Source organism: Trachemys scripta, chromosome 2 (assembly GCF_013100865.1).
Source record: "Trachemys scripta elegans isolate TJP31775 chromosome 2, CAS_Tse_1.0, whole genome shotgun sequence".
Classification (NCBI taxonomy): domain Eukaryota; kingdom Metazoa; phylum Chordata; order Testudines; family Emydidae; genus Trachemys; species Trachemys scripta.
In genome coordinates, this window is record NC_048299.1 from 179,840,004 (window position 1) to 179,862,511 (window position 22,508).

Here is a 22,508-nt window from a genome sequence, read left to right on the forward strand (position 1 = left end):
TGCAGCACGAGACCCCGCCCCTAGGCAGGGGCTAATCTGCGCAGCTCCTCCTCTGCCCGGCTCCCGCGTGTGTGCAACCGGGCGGGCGCCTCTGGGGCCTGCAAGTGGCCGGGAGCCGGGGCCCGCTCGCCCCCCGCGGAGCGTGCCCATGTTCAGCTGCTGGCTCCTCCCCGCCTCGCTGGGCCGCTACGGGCGCGGGGGCTGCTGCTGCCGCCTGCTCGCCGCAGCGGGGTGGGCTCGTCGGCTGAGCGGCGGCGGGGGACCCTACTGTGCTGCGCACGGGCCTGGGCAGCGCCGGCCGCGGCTGGGGGCCGCAGCTCCCCGCGGGCAGCCGTGGCGCTGGGCAAGTAAGTCGTGCCCTGGGAGTGGGGGCACTGCACACGGCCGAGCCGGCCCTCGTTGCTGCCCGGCCGGGGGGCAGGCGGATCGGCTGTGGAGTGAAAGCCCCACCTTTGATTTAGCCTCTCACGTCATCCCCGGTGCCTCCCCTGGGCGTTTTTCCTACTCCTCGCCCCGGGACTTGGCTGCTCTGGCGTAGGGAGAGCTGGCTGCAGGGCAGGGGCTGGCACCACCGCGGGCAGAGGCTTTTATAGAACCCACAGCGGCGCTAATCCTGCAGCCAAGCGCTCGTCCTGTGAGCAAGCCTTAAATCCCCAGGCACAGGTCTCCACTTCCTAGGGTGACCGGGTGCCCTGATATTTGGGGCTTTGTCTTCTATAGGCTGCTATTACCGCCCACCCCCCTGCCCCGATTTTTCACACTTGCTATCCGGTTACCCTATGATGTGCACAGTTAGTGTTCCACTCCGTTCAGGCCTGGAAATGGCTCCAGGGAATAGGTAGTTAGTTATAAATCTATCAGTGTGTGTTTTAGGGGGACCAGATAGCAAGTGTGGAAAAATCAAGATTGGGGGAGGAGGGAATAAGTACCTATATAAGACAAAGCCCCAAATATCAGGACTGTGTCTCTAAAATGGGGATACTTGTTAATTTCTGCATCCATTTAGCGCTTACAAATGTTGTTATATCTTCCTGAAGTATTAGGCCAGAATTTCATCGCTAGGTGCCTTAAATAAATGGCCTGAATTTTGGAGTTGTGGGTGCCCGGATCCTTTGAAAAGCAGGCAGCTTTTATTTAGGTGCCTAATTGTAAACAGTGGACCTGATCCTGCAGTTGACTGCTTGGGAGCTGTGTCGTGGGGCCAATTAAGGCATAGGGGTGGTCCCCACATAGTCAGTGGCATCATTAAGGCCATTGCTATGATTTCCAAACTCTGTTCCAGTAACACCCAACTAAAAGACAAATGGGCTTATGTCTACATATTTAACAGTTAACTAAGGAAATGGACACACTGCTCCTCTGAAGTTCTGGCTGAGCCTGTCAGTCATTTACCAGCAGCCCATGCAGTATGAAACGCGCATTAAGGCCTCCATCCTGCAAATACTCACTTTTTACATTCAGACAAATGGTAGTCTCCCTGAAGTCAGTGGGACTACTATGCACAAAGCATGTGAATGTTTGCAGGGCCTTTCTGTTAGATAAGGAGGGGAGGTGGCCTAGCAGATAGACCATTGGCCTGGCTCAGGAGACCTCCATTTCATACCCTACTCTGCCACAGGCCTTCTGGGTGACCTTGGACAAGGCACTTCGCTTCTCTGTGCTTCCATTTTCCCATCTGTAAAATGGCATAATGATACTGACCTGCTTTGTAAAGCACTATATAAGAACTAGGTATTATTATTCATTACCACAGTGCACAAATAACTCATTTGCTCAACAAATGTAGGCCGCAGTCCCTGCAGTCAACTTCATGCAGGCAGACTTGTTTAGCTGCACAGAGCTCATTGTAGGACTGGAGTGTTATTGCAATTGCTTTGTGTTCTTAAAGGATACTCCACTTTAATCTAATTTCTATTTTTTTTACCTATGATTGTTGCAAGTAAAACAAGATTACCACAAACAGGTGGAAAGGAAATCTGTTTACTTTGCAGACTTGATGGTACTTTAGGTATAGTCGGTTTCTCCTGTTTGTATGGGTCTTTCACACAATAATGAGGAGAAACATTCTCAATAAGAAAACTGGTCATAAAGCCACAAACGGCTCAAGGAATTTTATTTCTATTAGATTTTAAGTTGACGGTGCCTCTTAAATCAGCTGGGTTTTTTGTTGTTGTTAAGCAAAATTGTTAACTGGGTTCTTTATGACCATTTTCCACCTAGTGTACAAGAAAAGGAAAAAAGTATGTATCTATCAAAAGACCGTGTGCTGGTAATAGAAAATTATAACTGCTGTGTGTCTTTCTGCAGATGAACTGGGTCGACACTCAGCTACAGAGGCCTCTCAAGCCACCTTAGCCAGTGTAGTCCCTGTGTTTGCAGTGGTAAGTGTATTGAAAGGTTTCAACAAAGGACAGTTTTTCCAAGCTAATCAGCATGTGTTTTTTCTCAAACTATTATTTGACAGAACTGGTCGTTCTCTATGAGGTGTTCATAATGTGTGGATATTACTAAATAACTGTTTTAACAACCCTAATTTGAGGGAAAGTTATGTTTGTCGATATATTTGCAACAGGACTATTATAATGTGCTAGCAAAATACCAACATGCTTTTTTTATGAGAAGATCATTCTTGTTAACTCACAATTTAATCATGAAGACACAGTTTAACTCTTGAAGAATTGTTGTAAAATGCATGCTTTTGCTATTAAAAATACACTATTTTTGCCTTTTTTTTCTTATTAATGTCACGGAATGTGGTAGCTGCAATGCAGGACAGCCAATGGTTGAAGGAAGAATATCTTTTTTTAGGTATGCAGCTGAGAGAACTAGGCTAGCCATTCATCGCGAACAATCTGTTCACAACCTCCTCGTTTGCCACTGGAAGATGATGTGATCACACGTGAAAGCAGACTGTTGAGAGCATTGGTACACATACAGGCCCTGATCCTACAATGAGGACCACATAGTTGTTTCCTCTTATACAACTACTAGCTTTAAAAAAAACTTATGAATAGCTCTTGAATAAGCAACATCTCTCAAAGCAAGAGTGCAAAAGCTTTGATCAAATCAATTCTTGCAGTTTTTCCAATAAAATGACTTTAAGTTTACAGAAAATACTCATGTTATGTTAATACTTTGGAATATAAATGAAAAGTAAATAAAATGTTAGAAACAAATTATTCCTTGCTTCGTTACATTAGCATGCTATCTATTCTTTCACTTACACATAGTGGAATTACACAGTAAATACCGTTCGAAAATTAGGGAGTGAATAGCCCCCTACTATTGTTGCCCTTTGCCTTGTAAATTGTTCAGCTAAAACAACACAAGATGAAACAACAGAACCTGAAACACAAAATGTAAAGAGCCCTTCTTGTGCCAACACAAAAATCTCATTCTCTTTTTAAAAAAAAAAAAAAAAAAACTCCTCCTGGGAAGTAGATATCCGTGTGAGCCAAAGATATAGTTATGAACTTAATTGGTGTATGTCTGAAAAATATTTTAATAAGTGCTGCTTTCCAGGTACTATGTGTAACATCCACATGTCCAAATTACCTGAAATATGTTGTCTAAGGCATTCATAATTACCTGAGGAGTATTAGCAGAGATGACAGGATAGCATACCTTGCCCCTCCTTAATAAGTGGACTGAGTCACCCACTAGAATTCAAAGCAAATATAAGCAATTTCACACAACTCTTTTCCTGTATGTATAGCAGCTTTGTGAGAACAAAATACCTACTTCTCGTGTTTTCTTTTCTCTTTTCCTCTCTTTAGATGAAATTTGACAAGGAAGGAAATCTTACCTCTTTTGGTAGGTAGAGTTTTCATTTTCTTTTCCTATTTGCTCTTTTGTGCAATATAGAATTTTCTAAGTGGAAGTTTATACTGGACAGAGAGTTAAATTCAAGAAGCTTTCATGGGTTTAGATAACTGTCAGTGTTGCAGCATTTCCCTTGGTTTTGCTCGTCTGTTCTACACAAATTCTTAATACTGCATTCATCACAGTAGTATCTGAGCACCTTCCGATAGTGCATTAAGCAATATGACTACCATCTGTCATGTGTGGTTCCGTTTTGCTTTCATCCTTTTCCTCTTTGTCCCAGTCCATCACCAGTATATTTTTCCTTCCTGGGATACCTTTGTGACATGACATGAGTTTTGCTAATGTGTTCTAACATGAAACGTACTGTCTTTGCCTGTTAATTTGGTTACTTTTAGACTTTTCTTTATTAATAAACAAAGGGAGTTCTCTTTCACCCAAGTTATGACTATTTTGTTGTGTTAGACAGAATTATATTGGATGATCAAGGGGGGAAAGCACTATCGAGTTAGTTTCTTTCTGGGACTGCAAAACAGACTAATCCATAATTATAAAACATGTTACTTTTCCCAGATAAGATTTTTCTTTTTAAATGTCTTCTTGGTAGAAAGAAAGAAAACAGAATTGTACCAGGAACTGGGTCTTCAAGCTCGAGATCTACGATTTCAGCATCTAATGAGCATTGCACCTAGAAACAACAGGATTATCATTAGAATGGAGGTAAAGTGATATTTTTATTTTCATTAACTTCAGTGGGTCTTAAATCTCTTTATAGGTGTCAATAGACATTAAAATACACTTGAACTATGTCTCAATTGCCAATACAGTCATGTTCTAGTGAGATCCAGGGGCCCTTTTAATACTGGCTATCTATGGCCTTGCATATATTATTATCCATCTGTCCTTAACCCTGGCACTGAATATCTAGCAAACAGAAGCACTTCATGTTGCACTTCATAATAATGAGCTCCTTGTCTTTTGTAGAATGGACGTCTCTATTCAAGAGGGCCAAAATTTTTCCCTTTGTGGGCATGATGAGAATTTTTAGAGGCACAGGATGAGCACAGCTAAAAATGTGGAGAATCTTTCTTTCTTCCTGTCCCTCCAGTAACACCAGAGGCCTCCTCGAGTACACTAAAGAAAGTGCTTCCGATGTCAGTCCGGTCCATATACTTCAGGGGTTGGGGGGAATGACAGTGGAAGATAGACACTTGGGTACCCTGGACACGAGTGTGGCAAAACAAATCTAGGTAAATAAAAAACAAAGCTTATCATAACAGTCCTCTTATCGGAAGTGGGTTTATTGAAAACCGAATTCTGAAATGCATTAAGTGGCAGTGAGAAAATTGGAAACCTTCATAAAGTATTAGCTGGCTGCCTAACTGCATTCTCTTTTTCAGTTTTTGAAGGCTGTGGTAACACCAGAGTTTCTTCTGATACTAGATTATCGCAATTTAAATATGGAGCACTGGCTGTTCCAAGAACTTGCATCTCAGCTGTCTGGAGAAGGTCAGCTAGTTACATATTCCTTGCCCTTTGAATTTAGAGCCATAGAAGCAATACTGCAATATTGGGTGAGCTTCTGGTTACTTTAGCTACTTTTGAAAATGTTGTTTCATGGGAATGACAGTTTAATTTTCTGTTCTGGAAATATTTAGGAATGTTTTTAGGAATATTTTGGGTTTGCTTTAGGCTTGTTTTGTTGTTGTTTCTTTTGGTTATGGGGGATCTATACAAACATTTAGCAGTGAGGAGAATTAACTATTGAAAGAACTTACCAAGGGACATGATGCATTCTTCATCACTTGGAGTTTTTAAATCAAGATTGACAGATATATGCTGAAACATAAAAGTTATGTTTGCTGCCGAAATTATTGGGGGAGGTTCTCTGGCCTGTGTTATTTAGTAGGTCAGACTAGATCAGCATTTCTCGAATGTGACCCCCAGGGGCTTTTCTTGTGGCCACAGCCTCCTGGGCAGTGACCGGGGGGCGGGGAGGAGGCGGGGAAAGCAGTGGTTTGTCCCCCAGGGCCATCAGCAGGGGTTGGATCCTGTCCCCCCCTGGATCCATGAATACTGGAAGAGCAGACAGCCAGTGACTTCCCTCCCTTCCCAGGAGTTGGGGGGGCTCAGGCTTCAGCCTTGGGATGGCGGGCGGCAGGCTCCAACTGTGGGGCTTCAGGCTTTGGTCTAAGTTCCCTCTAAGCTGTGCAGCAGGCTATCAAGGCTGCACAGGTGGGGAGAGGCGCCTCTTCTGCGGCCCCGCCCCAGCCAGGGAAAGGCATCTCTCCCCTGGCCCCAGCCCCGGAGCTGCTTCGGTGAGGAGAGGCACTGTCGTGGCTGCTATGACAACAGAGGGCTGGGGGAAGTCCTCTCTCCCTGCCACAGCCCCAGGCAGCCTGCATCCCAAACCTCTCATGCTGCCCCACCCCAGAGCCCATACACCCTGTCCCCCAATCCTCTGCCCCAGCCCTGAGCCCCCTCCTGCACCCCAAATCCTTCATCCCCAGCCCAGAGCCCGCACCCCCAGCCAGAGCCCGCACCCCCCCATTCCCCAATCCTCTGCCCAAGTCCCCTCCCGCACCACAAACCCCTCATCCCCAGCCCCACCCCAGAGCCCAGACCCCTAGTCAGAGCCCCCAACTCCAACCCTCTGCCCCCCCCCCACATCATCTCCATATTGGGGCACATCATAAAATTCGTTCCACACAGATGTAAAAAAATTAGAGGGAACATTTGGCTCTAGCCTTGGACCCCAGCCGCACTGCGGCAGATGCTAGCCCTGGGCTCACCACCACCCTGCATCGCCTCTGGCCCCCATTGCCTTCCTACCCACCTCCCCATCCAGGACTTTATTTGTCTCCTGGCTTGCCAGGACTGAGTAAGTCTGCTGTGAAAATTGATATTTGTGTGTTTGTTAATATCACTTTTCACTCCCTCCCAGCTAGTTAGTAAGTCTGGTGTGAAAAGTGATATTAACAAACACACAAATATCACTTTTCACAGCAGCAGACTTACTAGGTAGCAAATCTTTTTTAAAAAGCAAAAGAAACTACAACAAAAAAAAAGACAAGAATGTGCAAAGCCACTTTATTTGTGTTTCTAGTCTGCGTAGGTCCAGTAAAGAATAGTGACAACTGTACAGTATTTTTATTATTGAGTCTGAAAAAATACCCTAGAAATTATGATTTGGATACGTATAGGTGCATATTTATTTGTTTTTCATAAAGTTAATTAAATATTTTAGGAAAAATTGTCAGAGCGGCCACCAGCAAGAATTAGTGGCCGCACTTTGAGGCCACCAAAAAAATTGTTGAGACCCCCTGGACTAGATGATCATGATAGTCCCTTCTGGCTTTAAAGACTATGAATGTTAATGGAAATATGACACCACCTAAGGTTGACCAAATTTCAGACACATGAACCTCATATCACGTTTATTCAGTAGTTGGTGTAATGTTTCAGTTTTATGTAAATTTTGTTCAAAAACTATTGCGGTGGGTATACGATCTTGTCAAGGCTAGCTGTATTCCAGATAGCGCCTATGTATTGAAAAAGTAGACTGCATACCTGATTGTAACAGTGAATTCTGTTCTCAGTGAGAGAGTCAGTTGCCCAAACCGTTCTAAAAGGATGATTTTAATTCTTATGAAGGATCATGTTATTATCTAGATCAGCAATCTGCAAGGGAGACTTAACATTTTGCAGCCTCAGATCATTGAGACGCTGGAAGCTCTAGTGGACCCCAAGCTACTGTCTGTGGATAGAAGTAAAGTACACATTTTGCTACAAAATGGCAAGAGGTAAATAAGAGTAAGCAATGGAGAGCATAGCTGAACTTCAGAAAATAGAGTACAATATACATTTCTTAGAAAACTTTGCTTTTGAGTTGTGCAACTTATTGGTCATTGTAAATTCAAATGTATGAACTATCTAGTTGGTAAAAATTAAATCCCACTTTGGGATTTGTAGTTTACCTTCTAAAACTGTGTATAATGCAAAAAAATTAATACTAGGCAATTTAATATGTTCATTGTAATGTAAAATCAAGAGTTCAAACCACTCTTCAGATCATTTGAGTACATGTGAACTTATTGGGCTATGCTATGTGTCAATACAACAGACGATACAATTGTCTGAATCAAATTACTTGTTTCTCCGAGTGCTCATGAACCCTTGAAATATGCCCAGAATACACCGCTAAATCCTTTTCAGTTAAGGTTTTGGTGATTTGGGGGCAGTTGGTCCCAGACTGGACCAGTACCGTGGCTAAATGCAAAATGGGGATTTACATTTTCTAAGAAACTCTTCCCCATTGACTCATTCTGGCAAGATCCAGGGAAAATGAAAATATTACCTCTCTACAAAAATGCAAATGGGATTGCCTGATTGTTTATGCCTGTTTGTTTTTTCTTTAGTTTATCAGAATTAGAAACAGATCTTAAAGTTTTCAAAGAAACAATCCTGGAAATTTTAGATGAAGAGGAATTAATAGAAGAGCTCTGTCTAACTAAATGGACAGATCCACAAGTATTGTAAGTAAAGTTGGGTAATTCAGAACACTTTTTAAAATGTCTTGTCCAAAGTCAATCTGAATACCAGATTAGATTGCTTCTCTCCCCTCCCCTCAAAAAAAAAAAAAGATCTATACAATGTTTTTAAACCATAATGCTTTACCTCTTTTTAAAAGGTGGTGTACCCCATCCTCGCAGTGTGAGCATAGTGTTAGCAGCATTACTGATAGTAGGGTGGAAGCATCGAAGATGCTGCTTCATCCACTGTTTGACTTAGCTAGCCAGCCTTGGTGAACAGGAGATGGAAAGGGGAGGAAAAGACAACCATCACTGAATGGGGAAACAGGAGGAGAAATGGAAATGTCAGTTTCCAATTCAGACAAAACTTTTAAGATTGTTTTTTTTCCTCCCTAAAAACCTATATTTCACAAATGAAATAAAGAACCCCTCTTAAAATTTGTCTGCGGGTGGATCAGTTGCCATACCTCCATATATAAAAGCTGGTATGCTATCCTTGAAGCTTACTTTGCCTACTAGCAGAGTTCCCCTGATGGACATATAACCCCACAGTAGTAGCACTGAGCACTGTTTTCATAGCCACCATAAGTACATAAATTAGTGCTGTGGTATAGCATCCCAAGAGAACCATACATGTCTGAAATAGTCACATGACATCCCTCCTGTGTGCTGATACAATATCATGCGCACATCAGTGGCCGCTCTAACAACGAAAATAACCAACCATATGTTCCATATTGATGACAAGCTGCTGGTCTGACCCTTACTTAAAAATCCAGGGCATATTGACTGACTGGTATATCCGACTTGAAGCTAAGAGCAAACTGGCTTCCTGCCTCAGTTCCCATGTAAATAATGCCAAATGATAGTTACACCCCACACTTCATGGCAAGTTAGTATTATTTATACAACACCAGGTGCATGATATAGCTCCCTGCCCTGCACAGCTTCAAATCTAAATAGACCATAATTATCCAAAAGGTGGGGTATGAAGGGATGCATTGTGTAAAATCAAGAAGTGTACCTGAGAAGGCGTGGAAGGAGCCGGACGTGAGGTGTATTGATGCCATCAATGTACTCTCGTACGTTGACTCCAGCATTGGTGCTTGTAGACAGAAAGCTATGTTAATCATATCTTCACGCGGAGATGCAGCCAAATGTCAAAGACTTGTAGGACAGAGGGAGTGTTTTTTGGAGAGGTGGTAGAGACTAATTCATGAAAGCAAAGGTGTTGGAAGCTACTTTTTAAATCCTTTGGGTCTGTTGGTCAGTCTTCCTATTTCTACGGCTATAGAGGAATGTAAAGGCATTCACCATCAAGCCAACTAGAACTGGATTTGGGGTGCTTGGTACAGACCATGTCAAAGCACTTTGTGCCTCTGCCACCAGAAACTGAAGACTTCTAAGACCATAGCCACCCTCTTAGGACATGCAACTGAAACCTCTAGGTTTGGAAGGTTCTGAAGTGAACAGCCAGTCTGCCTCAAAGGGACCCTCTCTTTAGTAGAGAGACTAGGGTCCTTTTATCACTTCCAGTGGCCCTAGTTACCTCAGACACATGAGTCCTTAGGCCCGGGTCTAGAGATGAATTTATGGAAAAACAGCTTCAGAGAGACTTCTTTAAATTGCTCCTTGATAAGGTAAGCAAGTTCAAAAGTATCCACATGAGACATTGGAGGGTATCCAGTTCCTCCTGGCAAATACTGCAGTTAAGGTCGTGCCACTGGGTGAAGAGAGGGATGGGGGTTTATTCCAAGTTCTCCTTGACATCTTAAAAATACAAGAGGGCCATCGTGGCTCTCAAAGACCTCACTGTTTGCCTAGTCAAAAAAAAAGATCCAAAAAGATAACTCCGGAAACCTGTATGCCTGTTGTAGAGAAGGTGACTGGCTAGGTGCTCTGGGTCTTGTGGATGCTACCAGGCATCTATGATTCATCAGGTAGGACTGAGATCTCTCAAACTTCAGGAAGGGGGATAGTGGCAGCAGTTTCACATACTGACTGTTGGGCTGCTGTCATCAGTTCCTGTGTCCACAAAATCCTTCAACTAAAATGCTTCAGTTATTGTCGATGTGCAACTAAAAACACGTGTAAGTGCCAAGTAGATTTCAATATTATGTATGTAACTTAGACCTCACTGTATGGGGGAATAGAAGGGAGTGTTAACAGCATCGCTGTCAACTTCCACCGTTTGAGGGCACCAGAAAATTAACCATCTCCCTTAAAAATGTCACAATGTGATGCTGGGACACTAATATTTATACCTTGCCTGTGCATGTTTATAGCAGGACAAATGTTACACATTTTACTTACCAAAGTAACTGACTTTTGCTCTTCAGCTAATAGAAATTGGAAAAGCATGTACCACCTTTTCCATGACACTCTTTTTGTAACAGCAGAATCCATGTGCCTAATTGGATTTTGCAGCACTGTTGTCAAACAGGACTTGTGGAGAGTGTTTCCCTTGTCACTTCATTCTGGGCCCATGCTTCAGAACACGTAAACACGTTGTTGATAAGTGCATTGCTGATCCCTAACTAGAAAATATAAATTGTTGCTCACAGTGAGGAGAGCATGTCTGGAATTGACCATGCAGAGGAAATGGAGCTGCTGCTGGAGAATTATTACAGACAAGCCGAAGATCTCGCTAATGAAGCACGTGAACTCAGAGTATTGATTGATGATTCCGAAAGTATCATCTTCATCAACCTGGACAGGTTAACTATCCTTATGACACATACTACTTGTTATACTGTCAGAAGCTTTGCAGAAATTTATGCTGTTTTACCCTTTTTTGAATTGGAGTCTGAGAGCAGACATTGGGAACCAAGACTGGGAGGCTCTTATTCCTTGTGGTTCTGGGAAGGTAATAGTTAAAAGAAATACCCAGATGTTTATGGGGAAAATAAAACTTATTTATGAAGAATTGCTATGTAATGCAGCAAAACTGACACTTGAATTGACTCTTAAATGTAGGTTGCACTTAAGTATTGGTGTCTACCTTTAAGAGCATGCCCCTGATTTTTCTGGATCACATCTTCTGCTATCCAATAAATGTTGCATCCACACTAAGCATGATGATACAGTAATCAGTTTAGTTTGCATCAAATATTTAGCTTTATTAAGACCTAAACTATTGTAAATAAAAAGGCTGAAATTTGTTATTACGCACTAATCAACTTTTTCAGTTTTCTGTATTTAAAAGTAATTTATACAGTCTTAACATCTTGAAGTGTATCAGATAAGCCACTGTTGAAAAGCAGTGTATGATATTCTCTCCTCCTCCTTAAATGGGGAGTTACCTCAAGAAGCATTCAGAGTGGACACTCCCATCAGGAGGCCAGCAAAAGTTGAGAAGAGGTGGATGTGGAATGCACCAAAGTAGACTCTGCTTTACAGTCCACAGCATTTTCTGACCCTCTGCTTCTTTGTAAGTATACTTGCAAGGTAACAGTAAATGTTGCTTTTAAATAGTCATTTACAAATTCCTATAGTTAACGGTAAGAAAACAAAAAGAAACAAAAGTTTCCATAAACTTTTACTGTTACTTTACACACACATTTATAACAGGTGTGACCAGATGTCCTAGATCCTGCTGATTGCAAAGCAGAGTCTGCTTCCTGAGAGGTGCATTGCTGCTGCAGTTTCAAAACATCTCTTTGGAGAAAAATCACCTGATACACTAGCTCTTGTTTCTGTGTTGCTTAATACCGGTGTGAGTTGCTCCGCCAATTGTTCTGATGTAGTGCATGCTGCGTAAAACTTTATTACTAGACAGCAAGTAAACATCTGTGTTCATCTCATAAATCTTTCTCCCTTCTTCAGCCATCGTAATGTGATGATGAGACTGAACTTACAGCTGACCATGGGGACTTTTTCTCTCTCTCTTTTTGGACTGATTGGAGTAGCCTTTGGTATGAACTTGGAATCCTCCTTTGAAGAGGTGAGAACCAGTGCTGCTTTAGAATTGATTTTATAACTACTGACAGACAACACAGGTACCAATGCACCTGACTTAACCCAGGTTTTCTGTTAAGTATAACACTCTTCACTGATAAGACTCCAGTTTTACACTGGTGTAAAGCGAGAGAATTGGGCCCACTGATTCCAGCTTTAGTGCAATGACTTTCTTTTGTCGTGAATTAGTTCATGGCTTGTTCAGTTAGGACTCTGCTGCAGGATATTCTTCTGGATGATCAGGAAGAGTAATACTCCAGGAGGAAAAAGGAGGACAATACTGTACTTGGGCATGGTAGCTGACAATAGGCATGGTAATGTTCAGCCATTCATACCTTCTGAAAGGTCTTGGAGTTTGTATTAGAGTCACTTTCATATGCAAAGGTGTAAATCAGTTAAATAATTTTCTAGACTTCATGGTGGAGCCATGACTCTACTGTAAATTATTTAATTACACTTACATTGCTGGTAGCTGTCACACTTACATGCATTACCTTAAAAAGGAAGAGATTTCTTCTTTCTCCTTCCTTTCCTCATCGCCGCCTTCACACACAAAAAATGAGGTGGAGGGAAATCTCTAAATTCTTGGTAAAAACAAGAGCTATCTTCGAAAGGAACCATGCTTGTGGGTTAGTGTGGTAGTGAGGAACACTAAAGTGCAGAGACCAGCACACCAGTGCTCTGGAAATGATGGTGTATCAAGTGGATCACTTTGCCTTGTAATAACCCAGAGTCTCAGCCAACCTTCCCCAGCCACAGAAGTTCACCATACTGTGGAGCCTTTGGAGGGGATGGAGAGGGGTTTAAATTAGAGGCGTGGGAGGGAATCCACTGAAGACCCTTCTTCCACAGAAAGAGCTGCATGATTAATGGCTATTTTTTCCATTGTTAGGACCACAGAGCATTTTGGCTGGTGACAGGGATTATGTTTTTGGGAAGCGGCCTTATCTGGCGGCGTTTGCTTTCATTCCTTGGACGGCATCTAGAACCTTCACTACCTCCTCAAGTACGTATGGCTGGCTAAAGAGGTCCACTGCGTTCTGTGTGCACAGTACCACTGCTACTTCCTGTGTTCAGTGTGTACTGTGGAATTTGTAATGGATGTGATCAAGGGGGCGTGGACGGGGATACAACTTCCACTTTTATGGAAGTAATTGGTGAAATCCATATCCCCCAACTTGGGAAGGTAGTAGGGTAGGCTTCCCTAAGCAGGCATTGGGGGAGCACAGGACAGGGCAAAGGAAAGTTGTGACACCTAAGATGCACTGCTTCACCCTGCAAGTATTTGCTGCTGCCAGAAGTGACGAGGCAGGCAATCCCTTGAAAGCTGCCCCTAATGTAACTGGTAACAGAAGCGGCTCACATGTACATGGCTACAGCCATCCTTTCTCTGCTTCTCTGTCACTCAACTCAGCCATGCTGCTGTTCCACTCCCCCCATCCCACCCACTCGTCCCTACCCCTCACCCAGAGGTAGCTTGGTGCTGGAGAGGGGGAGCTATAAACAAGTCCCAGATAGAAAAGATCACAGGGGGGAGCTGGGTGGGAAACAAGAACAAAAGACTAGACTAAAGAGCAAAGAAAAAGAGAGGGTGGCACTTGTGCTGGGGCCAGGGGAGCAGCCTGACCCTCCAGGTGCTTGCAGCTGTTCCTCCTCAGATGCACCCCAGAATCCTTTGTGCTGACTTTCATAGCTTTTCAAAGCTTGATGACACTTCAAAGGAGGCTTCCTGAGAACTGGCCAGCACTTGTATGCTCCATGGCCCTTTTTTGTTTTTTTTTTTTATTATTTTTTTTTTAATAATCATTGGCTATTATGTGACTTGCCTAGGTGCCCACATTGCTGAAAAAAACTCATCCAACAGCTGGAAGAATTGAAGTAAAAAATGACCTTAAAACAGAAGCCTTTATGTCAAGCAGAAGTACGCTGACAAATCGATAGAACCGGAGAAAGCAACTGGCTTTTTTTTGTTACATGGCGAACTGTACACACACTTGCACACCTGTTTTCCCTATAGTAAAAATTAAGAATTTTTAAAGTCATAGAATGTCAATCTATATCTTATGCACAAAAATGTTTTTAAAGTTGATATTTTAATGGCACAAAAGTCAGTAAATGCAGAGAGAAGATTCCCAGAGGATACTTAATTTTTTTCTCGTGTTACGATAGAGGATTTCGCTAGACTACAGCATGATGCACAGCTTGCAATTTCAGGCTCTTACAGTTTGAGGTCTTCCATCCAAGGACTGCTCAGGCCCAGCCTTCATTAGTTAGGCATTGACAAGATTTCAGCCTAGGGCAGTAGTGCTAAAGATAGAGGCTAACATTAAAAACAAAAACTGCTATACTTGTCCTCAGTAGCAGCTGGTTTGATTTTTGAAAATCAGGCTACTCATTCAGGAGCTGAGAGATGGAGTTAGGAGCCAAACTTTAGGCTTTTAATGTAAGGTGGTTGTTTTTTTCCTTTAGTTTTTCAAGGTTGTATTCACTCTAGAGAATAGGATACCTGAAGCAGGAATCAAACTCACATTTCTTGCAGAGCACTAAACGGGCACAGCCAGACCAACAAATACAGAAAACTGCTTTGTTCCTATTAAATGAAAAATAAACACGTTTTGAATGTCCAGTGCTCACCTGTTCAAAAACTAATCAGGCCCAAATGGTTTTTTAAAATCAGAACAGCAGGCCCTTTCAGACTGGTAACAGATGCACATTTCAAGCATGAAACCACTGCCCTTTCAGTTGTAACTGACTAGATGTATTTACATGAGTAGTATATCAGTTCCTTAGTCGATTAGTAAGAACTTACCTTAGGGCCTCCTAACTCCCATTTAAAAAAGAAAAGTCAGACTTTTTTCCTGACCTGACTTGTTTCCTTTCATCTCTTTCTGAAGACATAGATGACTAGGATGATGAAGTATACTGCAGTTGTCTTGCAGCTGGTTTTATTACTACACAGGGTGGGTGAGATTAGGGGCAAATGTGGGGTGAAAATTGTCTGCAGGTCAGGGGAATGGGAGGTAGTAGCAAAGTTACGTAACTAAGGGATACAAAGATCAGGTCTGACTATCAAAAAAGTGCTGATTTGCTTCCTGTGATGGTGGAAGAGAGTTAAATGCCTGCTACTTCCACCCACCTGCTATTTGCCTCTCCTGAGGGCCTTACCCCACTGTGCAGAGTGACTGTAAAACGCTTCTAGATCAGAGTGGGAACACATACAGCTGTGCCAAGTACAGGAAGGTAGCTCTTTAGCCAGCAACTTAAACATTGTGTAAACCACTGCCTACCAGACAGGCTGAAAAATTTATTGTAGCAGCAACAACATAATTAAGTGCTCAGGTGAACAGAAAATGGAAACTAAAGAGTTCAGAAATTGGTATACTTCTGCAAGTCTGTGGTCTTTCAAAGTAAAATCCCTGTGTGGCATCTAATGATTATCAACTAACTGATTTAACTTTGTGTATCTTTACACTTTCAAAGCATAGTATTTTACAAGATAATGCATTGTTCTTTCTCTATATTTTACTTTAAAGGTAGCAGGGGATTGGATGGCAGTTGAAATCCCCAGTGGCCAAGTCATTACCATTTACTGGTTGTCAGGTGACTTTTAGGAAGTGGTTTGGTCTTTATCCAGCTCCTATTGGGGAAACTGTTCACAATATGCAAACACCCATGAGGCTGAGGACTAATGTTGGCATACCCAGAGAAGGCAAGACGTAAATGGGTATGGATACTGAGGTTCTGACTTAGGAAATGATCCCTTCAGGTCATGGTTTTGAAATACATTGACAGGGCTATTGGGAAAGCTTGCATTGTTGCTTCCCCAGCTGTATTTTCTCTGCAGCTACAGGGCATTATTTTGACTCCTTTCATCTGTACTTAATTGACTTATGTACATTAAAAGCATTTAAAATAAGACCACTAGTTCTTTTACAGGGCTGCACCATGTCATAGGAGTTCCCCAAGTCCAGAAAACCATTGTAAGTTTAACACCTGGCTCATTCACACTGCAAAATGTAGGTGTGGTAACAGAATTCTGAGCTCAGAAGTGAGAAACTGAAGCCCACGGTGGCTGATAAGGTTTTGAGTGAAATTACCACTGAACCAGACCTGTAAACCCCAGTAGCAACTGATTCAGCGTTTACATTATGTGTAGTTGACAAAGCTGCACTTCATTTGTAATACGCCGGACTCTCAAATAAAACGCCAACTGGTTTTATCCTTGTGTTTGGCAAATTGACTTCTTTGGTTTTGCTGACTAAACGGTATGAAGAGTCTGTTCAGCTTGCATAGACTTCACTCATTTTCTTTACAACACAATTGACCAAAAAAAGCCTAGTGTTTTCTAGGGCTGAGGGTGAAGAACCTAAATAAGGCAATCCCCAGCTTGTCAGTCTGCCTCCTACAATCATTTGGGCTCTCCTACACCTGAATGGCAAGTGCAGGATGGTTTGGCATCCTAACAGGGAAGGTGTTAAGAGCAAGAGTCAAGAAGGAAAAAGCGAAAATAATGGCCTAGGGGAGGGAAAGTGCACTGCATTCAGCTCATCTACCCTGATGCCTTCTAATTCTCCAGCTACTCCTTGATTTCCATCACTTATCCAGAGAGCATTTTAAAGTGGGGGTGTCCTTTTCTTTTCCTATTTTATCAAAACAAATTCCAAACAGTTACAGGTTGAAATGTTCAGCACAACATGCTCTCTTATTTATCTCCACAGAGCCCTTGTTTAAGTACTTTCTCCTCCTCTCCCTCCCTCCCCATCTCTTCATTTATGCTGTCCAGCTATCAGGTTCTTGCTAGCTCTGATGTTTATTGCTTTATTTAGGCAGGTTAAAACAATTATGCCCAGTATGGATGCCATGGCAAATGATGATGCAGTAAAAAAAAAAAGGCATAAATGTAAAATTCAGCTTTTAATCTTCTGTTTTAATGCTAGAATTATCAAGAACTGGAAGAGTCTTTAAAACTGCTTCCTGAAAACATTGAGAAAGTAGGAAAGATTTTTTGACTTTGGAAAATATACATAAGAGGATGATTACTGTTTAAAATTCTCCAGTACTTTGCTACTTGCTTGTAACACACACAAAAAGTTAATCATAGTGTCATAACTTCTGACCCCTCCCCCACATATACACCCCCCAATGGTTGTGGACCCAACCCACAAACAAGGAGATCATATGCTGTTGCTTAAGTATGTTGTTTAATTGTATATGGATACATGCTCAGCATTAACCTACCCCTTCAAAACCACAATACTCATGAGTAGAACACATAATATAATTAACAATAAGAGCAGGATTTTAACTTACCAGAGTCATTGAGTTCTACATAAAAACATAAGGAACAGTCACCAGTAGAGTCCAACCTTGAGCTCCTTGCCCTTCTCTTCCCCTTGAAGCAGATATCCTGCTTCCTTAACACATACCTCCCCTGAGACTCTCAACAGACACGTGCTATCCTTAAGGATGCCCTAGGCCTGTGCTCTACCACCCAGGTGCTGCTAACCCTTTGCAACTGCCCACCATCAATCTATCAGGCATACCTTTCTAGCACAACTTCAGCTGTAGTGAAGTCAACACCAAGTATCAATGTAACATTCTAGGCAGGTAGCATACTTTCTTTCAGATAAACAACATACTGTCCTGGCTTTGTGAATGGGGTACTCCTATCTGAGCTGTGTAGAGTGGATGGGACAAAAATGAATGTGTGGATTGTTGCCCAGAGTTGGAGTCTCCTGCGTGTCTCAGGCGGTTGAATACAGGAAGTACAATGGGATTTCTGGTTCCTAGCAGAAGGGGAGGGTGGATGGAGTAGATTATATTTTGGCTTCAGGATTGGTGATTTCTGGACTGCAGTTGGAAAATAAAATGCAAGGTTGTGGGATAAGGAGCAAAGCTGAGGAACTGTCTTTCCATGGAGGATAAAGCAGCAAGACAGCAGATGATCTGGTCCAGCAGAGCCACTTAGTGCAATGCTGTTGGCAGACAATCACTGCAGTGCCAATCTATCCAGACCAGAGAGCATTACCCTAACACAAGAGGGTTGCACGTGTGATGTTCAGAGTCCTATGCCAAGTCCTTATCCCTGCTGCTGGCACAGAGCTTGTAGCCAGGGTGCTGCTATGTTGGTCCTTGGATGTGGTTTAGTCCTTTGGGGCATTAAGCAGCCAGTATAAGGCTGCTGGAAGGCAAGGAGCAAAATGTGGTGCAAAGATGAGCTTAGTTACCTATGCACCCCCTTTGTACCTGCTCTGCAGCGTGCCTGGACCACCACATCTGACCCAAGCTTCTAGTGTGGCTGGATGATAAGTGGGTGAGCTGGAGAGCAGTGGGTGCTGATTGGAGAGCTTGTTGGCTGTATTAGAAATGTCCATAATGTAAGGTAGAGGGTATATGGGGAGTGCTGGTGTACAGGAGTTTGGGCAGGCATACAACGGCAGAGTTAAAGGTGTTTGTACACATAAGAACGTAAGAATGGCCATATTGGGTCAGACCAAAGGTCCATCCAGCCCAGTATCCTGTCTGCCGACAATGACCAATGCCAGGTGCCCCAGAGGGCGTGAACATAACAGGTAATGATCAAGTGATCTCTCTCCTGAAATCCATCTCCACCCTCTGACAAACAGAGGCTAGAGATACCATTCCTTACCCATCCTGGCTAATAGCCATTAATGGACTTAACCTCCATGAATGTATCTAGTTCTCTTTTAAACCCTGTTATAGTCCTAGCCTTCACAACCTCCTCAGGCAAGGAGTTCCACAGGTTGACTGTGCGCTCTGTGAAGAAGAACGTCCTTTTATTTGTTTTAAAACTGCTGCCTATTAATTTCATTTAGTGGCCCCTGGTTCTTATATTATGGGAACAAGTAAATAACTTTTCCTTATTCACTTTCTCCAAACCACACATGATTTTATATACCTCTATCATATCCCCCTTTAGTCTCCTCTTCCAAGCTGAAAAGTCCTAGTCTCTTTAATCTCTCCTCATATGGGACCTGTTCCAAACCCTTAATCATTTTAGTTGCCCTTCTCTGAACCTTTTCTAATGCCAGTATATCTTTTTTGAGATGAGGAGACCACATCTGTACGCAGTATTCAAGATGTGGGCATACAATGGATTTATATAAGGGCAATAAGATATTTTCCATCTTATTCTCTATCCCTTTTTTAATGATTCCTAACATCCTGTTTGCTTTTTTGACTGCCGCTGCATACTGCGTGGACGTCTTCAGAGAACTATCCACCATGACTCCAAGATCTCTTTCCTGATTAGTTTTAACTAAATTAGGCCCCATCGTATTGCACATATTTAAGTGATTGTATCAACTAGGAGTGCTGCACTTTTCCTTACACAGCCAAATATGTCTGCTGGAACCAGCCTCCCTCATAAGTTGAATTGATGCTAGGTTAATGTTGTTTTGGCTCCCTTCATGCTACTTTGTCTGTGGCTGGGTTATCTAGTCTTCTGACTTACATGGATAGAGGTTTTTAATTGGTTTTCAACTCTAAAGCTGTATGGATGGACCATGACAGTTAGTATTCCTCGTCTATTTATTTTTCCAATCAACCCCAATTCCCTCTCTGCTGCTTCCATCCTCTTTTTAGCAACATCCTGTTTGAGCATCTAGTTTGTTAGCATGGCATGGGGAGGCGTGAAGGAGAACACCATAGATCCTGGGGGATCCACCACTGAAAACAGGCATGTACCCAAACTCAACAAAAGAACATTTAAACATTTAAAGGGTATACATAAAAAGCCTTCCACTAAGTCTAGCTTTCACCGAACTTCTCTCAGCAGCTACTACAACTTCTCTCTGCAAAGATACAAAACAGAGGTTAACAAAATTCAACTGCATCACTGAGGAGACACTTTGCCAGCATAGCTATGTCAGGAGCGGCAGGGGGAGGAGACTCCCTCCCCACAACCAATATAGCTATGCCCTGCAAAAGCCCTAGCACAGACATAGTTGTACCAACAAAGTCCTTTTGCTCGTATAGCATATTTATTCAGGGAACTAATATAAGCTATACTGGCAAAAGCACTCTTGCTATAGGCTGCATCTCTGATACAAGGGTTAGCCAGTATGCCTATGGCAGCAAACCCTTTCTAGTGTAGACAAGGCCTGAAAAAGAAAAGGGAAACGTTTGCTTGTAGACCAGCCTTCTCTAATGAAAGCCAGGAATGGTGCTTGTTTCATAAGGTGTTTGTCATATGAAAAATGGCCCTTTCTCTTAGGCTGGAAGCAGTTAAGATTCCAGCTGCTTTTTCCTAAAGGCTGTTTGGTGGGTGAGGTCAACCAACATTTGGGCAGGGATCACTGCAGAGATGAGCAATCATCTCCTCAAATGATTACTGATAATGAGGAAAATGGGCAGGACCCCAAAGTTCTGGAGTCCATTTATATGAGCAGCCACTGGACCAACCGCAAAGTACAGAGTAACGGCAAATGAAAAAACAAACATTTGTGTCACACAGCTGCAGGCATAGTACTGTAACTAGGGGTACACGGGTGCTGCAGCACCCCCTGGCTTGAAGTGGTTTCCATCATATACAGGGTTTACAGTTTGGTTGAGTGGCTCTCAGCCACCCCCACTATACAAATTGTTCCAGCACCTCTGGATGCAGGCAGAGACTTTGTCTCCCTCCAAAGGCTCATATCTTCATCCAGAGAGGAGTGGGGCATATGAAGCCCTCCAAGATTATCAGGACAAGGACTGGGCCTTGCCTTTGGGTAGTGCTACTGGAAACAAGCACTAAAATAGAAGACTACATATATACTGACCATAGTCATTTGCCCAGGAGCCAATTTTACAGTATGTCATGAGCATCAACATTGCTTATAAGGGGCTGTTGGAGTGTAGTCTAGTGGTTAAAACACATGATTGAGTCACGTCTGCAGCCGACTTGCAGACACGTTTTCCAAGCTGACCTGGGCAAGTTGCTAAGAGCAAGTTTGGTTTTTTTTTAAGTGGATTCCTTTTCAGGTGCCAAAATTCAGACAGCTGTGGCCTCTTTGCCTCATTTTACCCATTCTAAAAAGGGGGTTAATATTGGCCCAGAGGGTGACTTAATGGGGAAGCTTGATTAGCTTCTGTAAAGCACTTTGGGATCTGCAGAGGAATGGTGCCATTCTAAGTAATATATGCAAACGACACAGACAAGTGTTGGCAAGAAATAAGCTGGCAGACAAGAGTGATGTTTGTTTCTCTCACCTTTCCTTGAGATTTCACAGTGATGATGGAGCTTCCAAACTTTGATCTTTCCTGTAAAATGAGATTGCTCATTATGCTCTGAGAATGTTAAAGAATGTTTTAAATTGTTTTTTTGTTGTTGTTGTTTTTTTGGTTTTGGTTTTTTTGCTCTCAGCCATTGATTTTCAGTTACTCACTTCAGGAGAAATTAGTACATATTGTGCCTGAAACAAAAGAAAGAAGGGGAGAAGCTGTTAGTAGAACCACCTTCTTAGAGTGTATTTCACTTGCAGACTAAAGGCCTCATGCATTAAAACTGCCTTACTCCCACATTGCAGAACTTTGTGCAAGGTTGCTCATGAACCCAAAAAAGGGGCCAAATTACCTAGATTTAAGAACCTGAGCAAGTTGCTGTGTGATGAAGGCAACAAGATGGAGTTTTTACTGAAACTTGACTCCGGACACCAGTCTATTATTTTCAGTGGATGTAATTAATTAGTTGTCATTATGTTGTCTCCTGGTTTTACTGGTAAGTTTTCTTACCCAGTCCTCAGGACAAGGAGAAGTCCATGATTTGCAGTTGTCTGTCACATGACCGGAGGTGGTCTGGTTTCCATTGTAGATGTACACACGTCCAGCCTCCCCTCCAAATAGTACAGACGTGATGTCGTCAGTTCTCAGAGGAGATGTCACAATAATTTCATCTGTAAATAATCAGAAAGAGGATATATGATGTCAAGATGAAATAGTACTAGACCAAAAGACAAGAGCTGGCATTTACCCTGGTCTGTATACAGTAATTCCTATGAACATTAATGACTAACTGTCCATAGTGTAAAGATAAAGTTAAGAAGTTTTCTTGACTTATGACTGAATTGTTTGATTTTCTGCTGTAAAGCATCTTGGGGTGTTTAAATCCATCTATAAAGTGGGATGTGTTTTGAGTTTCTATGACAATGTAGGAGGCAAGTCTACTCTTGCTCAAAGTAAAAATCTCTTCACCCA

At 42.5% G+C, this 22,508-nt stretch overlaps 2 protein-coding genes across 4 annotated transcripts in view; one reads left to right on the top strand and one right to left on the bottom strand.

Annotated features, from left to right (window-relative positions):
* The first annotated feature begins 47 nt into the window (after nt 1-47).
* On the top strand, nt 48-16,530 carry MRS2 (magnesium transporter MRS2). 2 transcript variants are annotated; one of them, XM_034762421.1, is made up of 11 exons: nt 48-347; nt 2,308-2,381; nt 3,777-3,813; nt 4,430-4,542; nt 5,223-5,396; nt 7,495-7,625; nt 8,241-8,357; nt 10,919-11,071; nt 12,180-12,297; nt 13,204-13,317; nt 14,142-16,530. In XM_034762421.1, exons 1-11 carry the CDS (start codon nt 149-151, stop codon nt 14,250-14,252), a joined length of 1,341 nt encoding a protein of 446 aa, XP_034618312.1. In that variant the 5' UTR covers nt 48-148; the 3' UTR covers nt 14,253-16,530. The 2 variants fall into 2 exon arrangements, with proteins under 2 accessions (XP_034618312.1, XP_034618313.1); XM_034762422.1 differs by lacking the exon at nt 48-347 and adding an exon at nt 2,809-2,925.
* Nucleotides 16,531-19,459: 2,929 nt separating this feature from the next.
* GPLD1 (glycosylphosphatidylinositol specific phospholipase D1) overlaps nt 19,460-22,508 on the bottom strand; it is a 34,170-nt gene continuing 31,121 nt past the window's right edge. The window contains exons 22-25 of one of the 2 annotated variants that reach the window (XM_034762424.1): nt 22,047-22,207; nt 21,701-21,727; nt 21,525-21,575; nt 19,460-20,125 (exon numbers count right to left, since the gene is read on the bottom strand). In XM_034762424.1, the coding sequence (XP_034618315.1) occupies nt 20,048-20,125; nt 21,525-21,575; nt 21,701-21,727; nt 22,047-22,207 (317 nt within the window). In that variant the 3' untranslated portion in view covers nt 19,460-20,047. Of the gene's footprint in view, nt 20,126-20,147; nt 21,576-21,700; nt 21,728-22,046; nt 22,208-22,508 lie in introns of those variants that run through there. The other variant, XM_034762423.1, reaches the window with a different exon arrangement.

What these genes read in the sequence shown, in the direction of transcription:
- MRS2 (XM_034762421.1), top strand. Translation starts at nt 149, where the DNA reads ATGTTCAGCTGCTGGCTCCTCCCCGCCTCGCTGGGCCGCTACGGGCGC. An exon ending in AGGAAATCTTACCTCTTTTG is followed by an intron (nt 3,814 to 4,429) that starts GTAGGTAGAGTT and finishes TCTTCTTGGTAG; the next exon opens with AAAGAAAGAAAACAGAATTG. An exon ending in TGGAATCCTCCTTTGAAGAG is followed by an intron (nt 12,298 to 13,203) that starts GTGAGAACCAGT and finishes TTCCATTGTTAG; the next exon opens with GACCACAGAGCATTTTGGCT.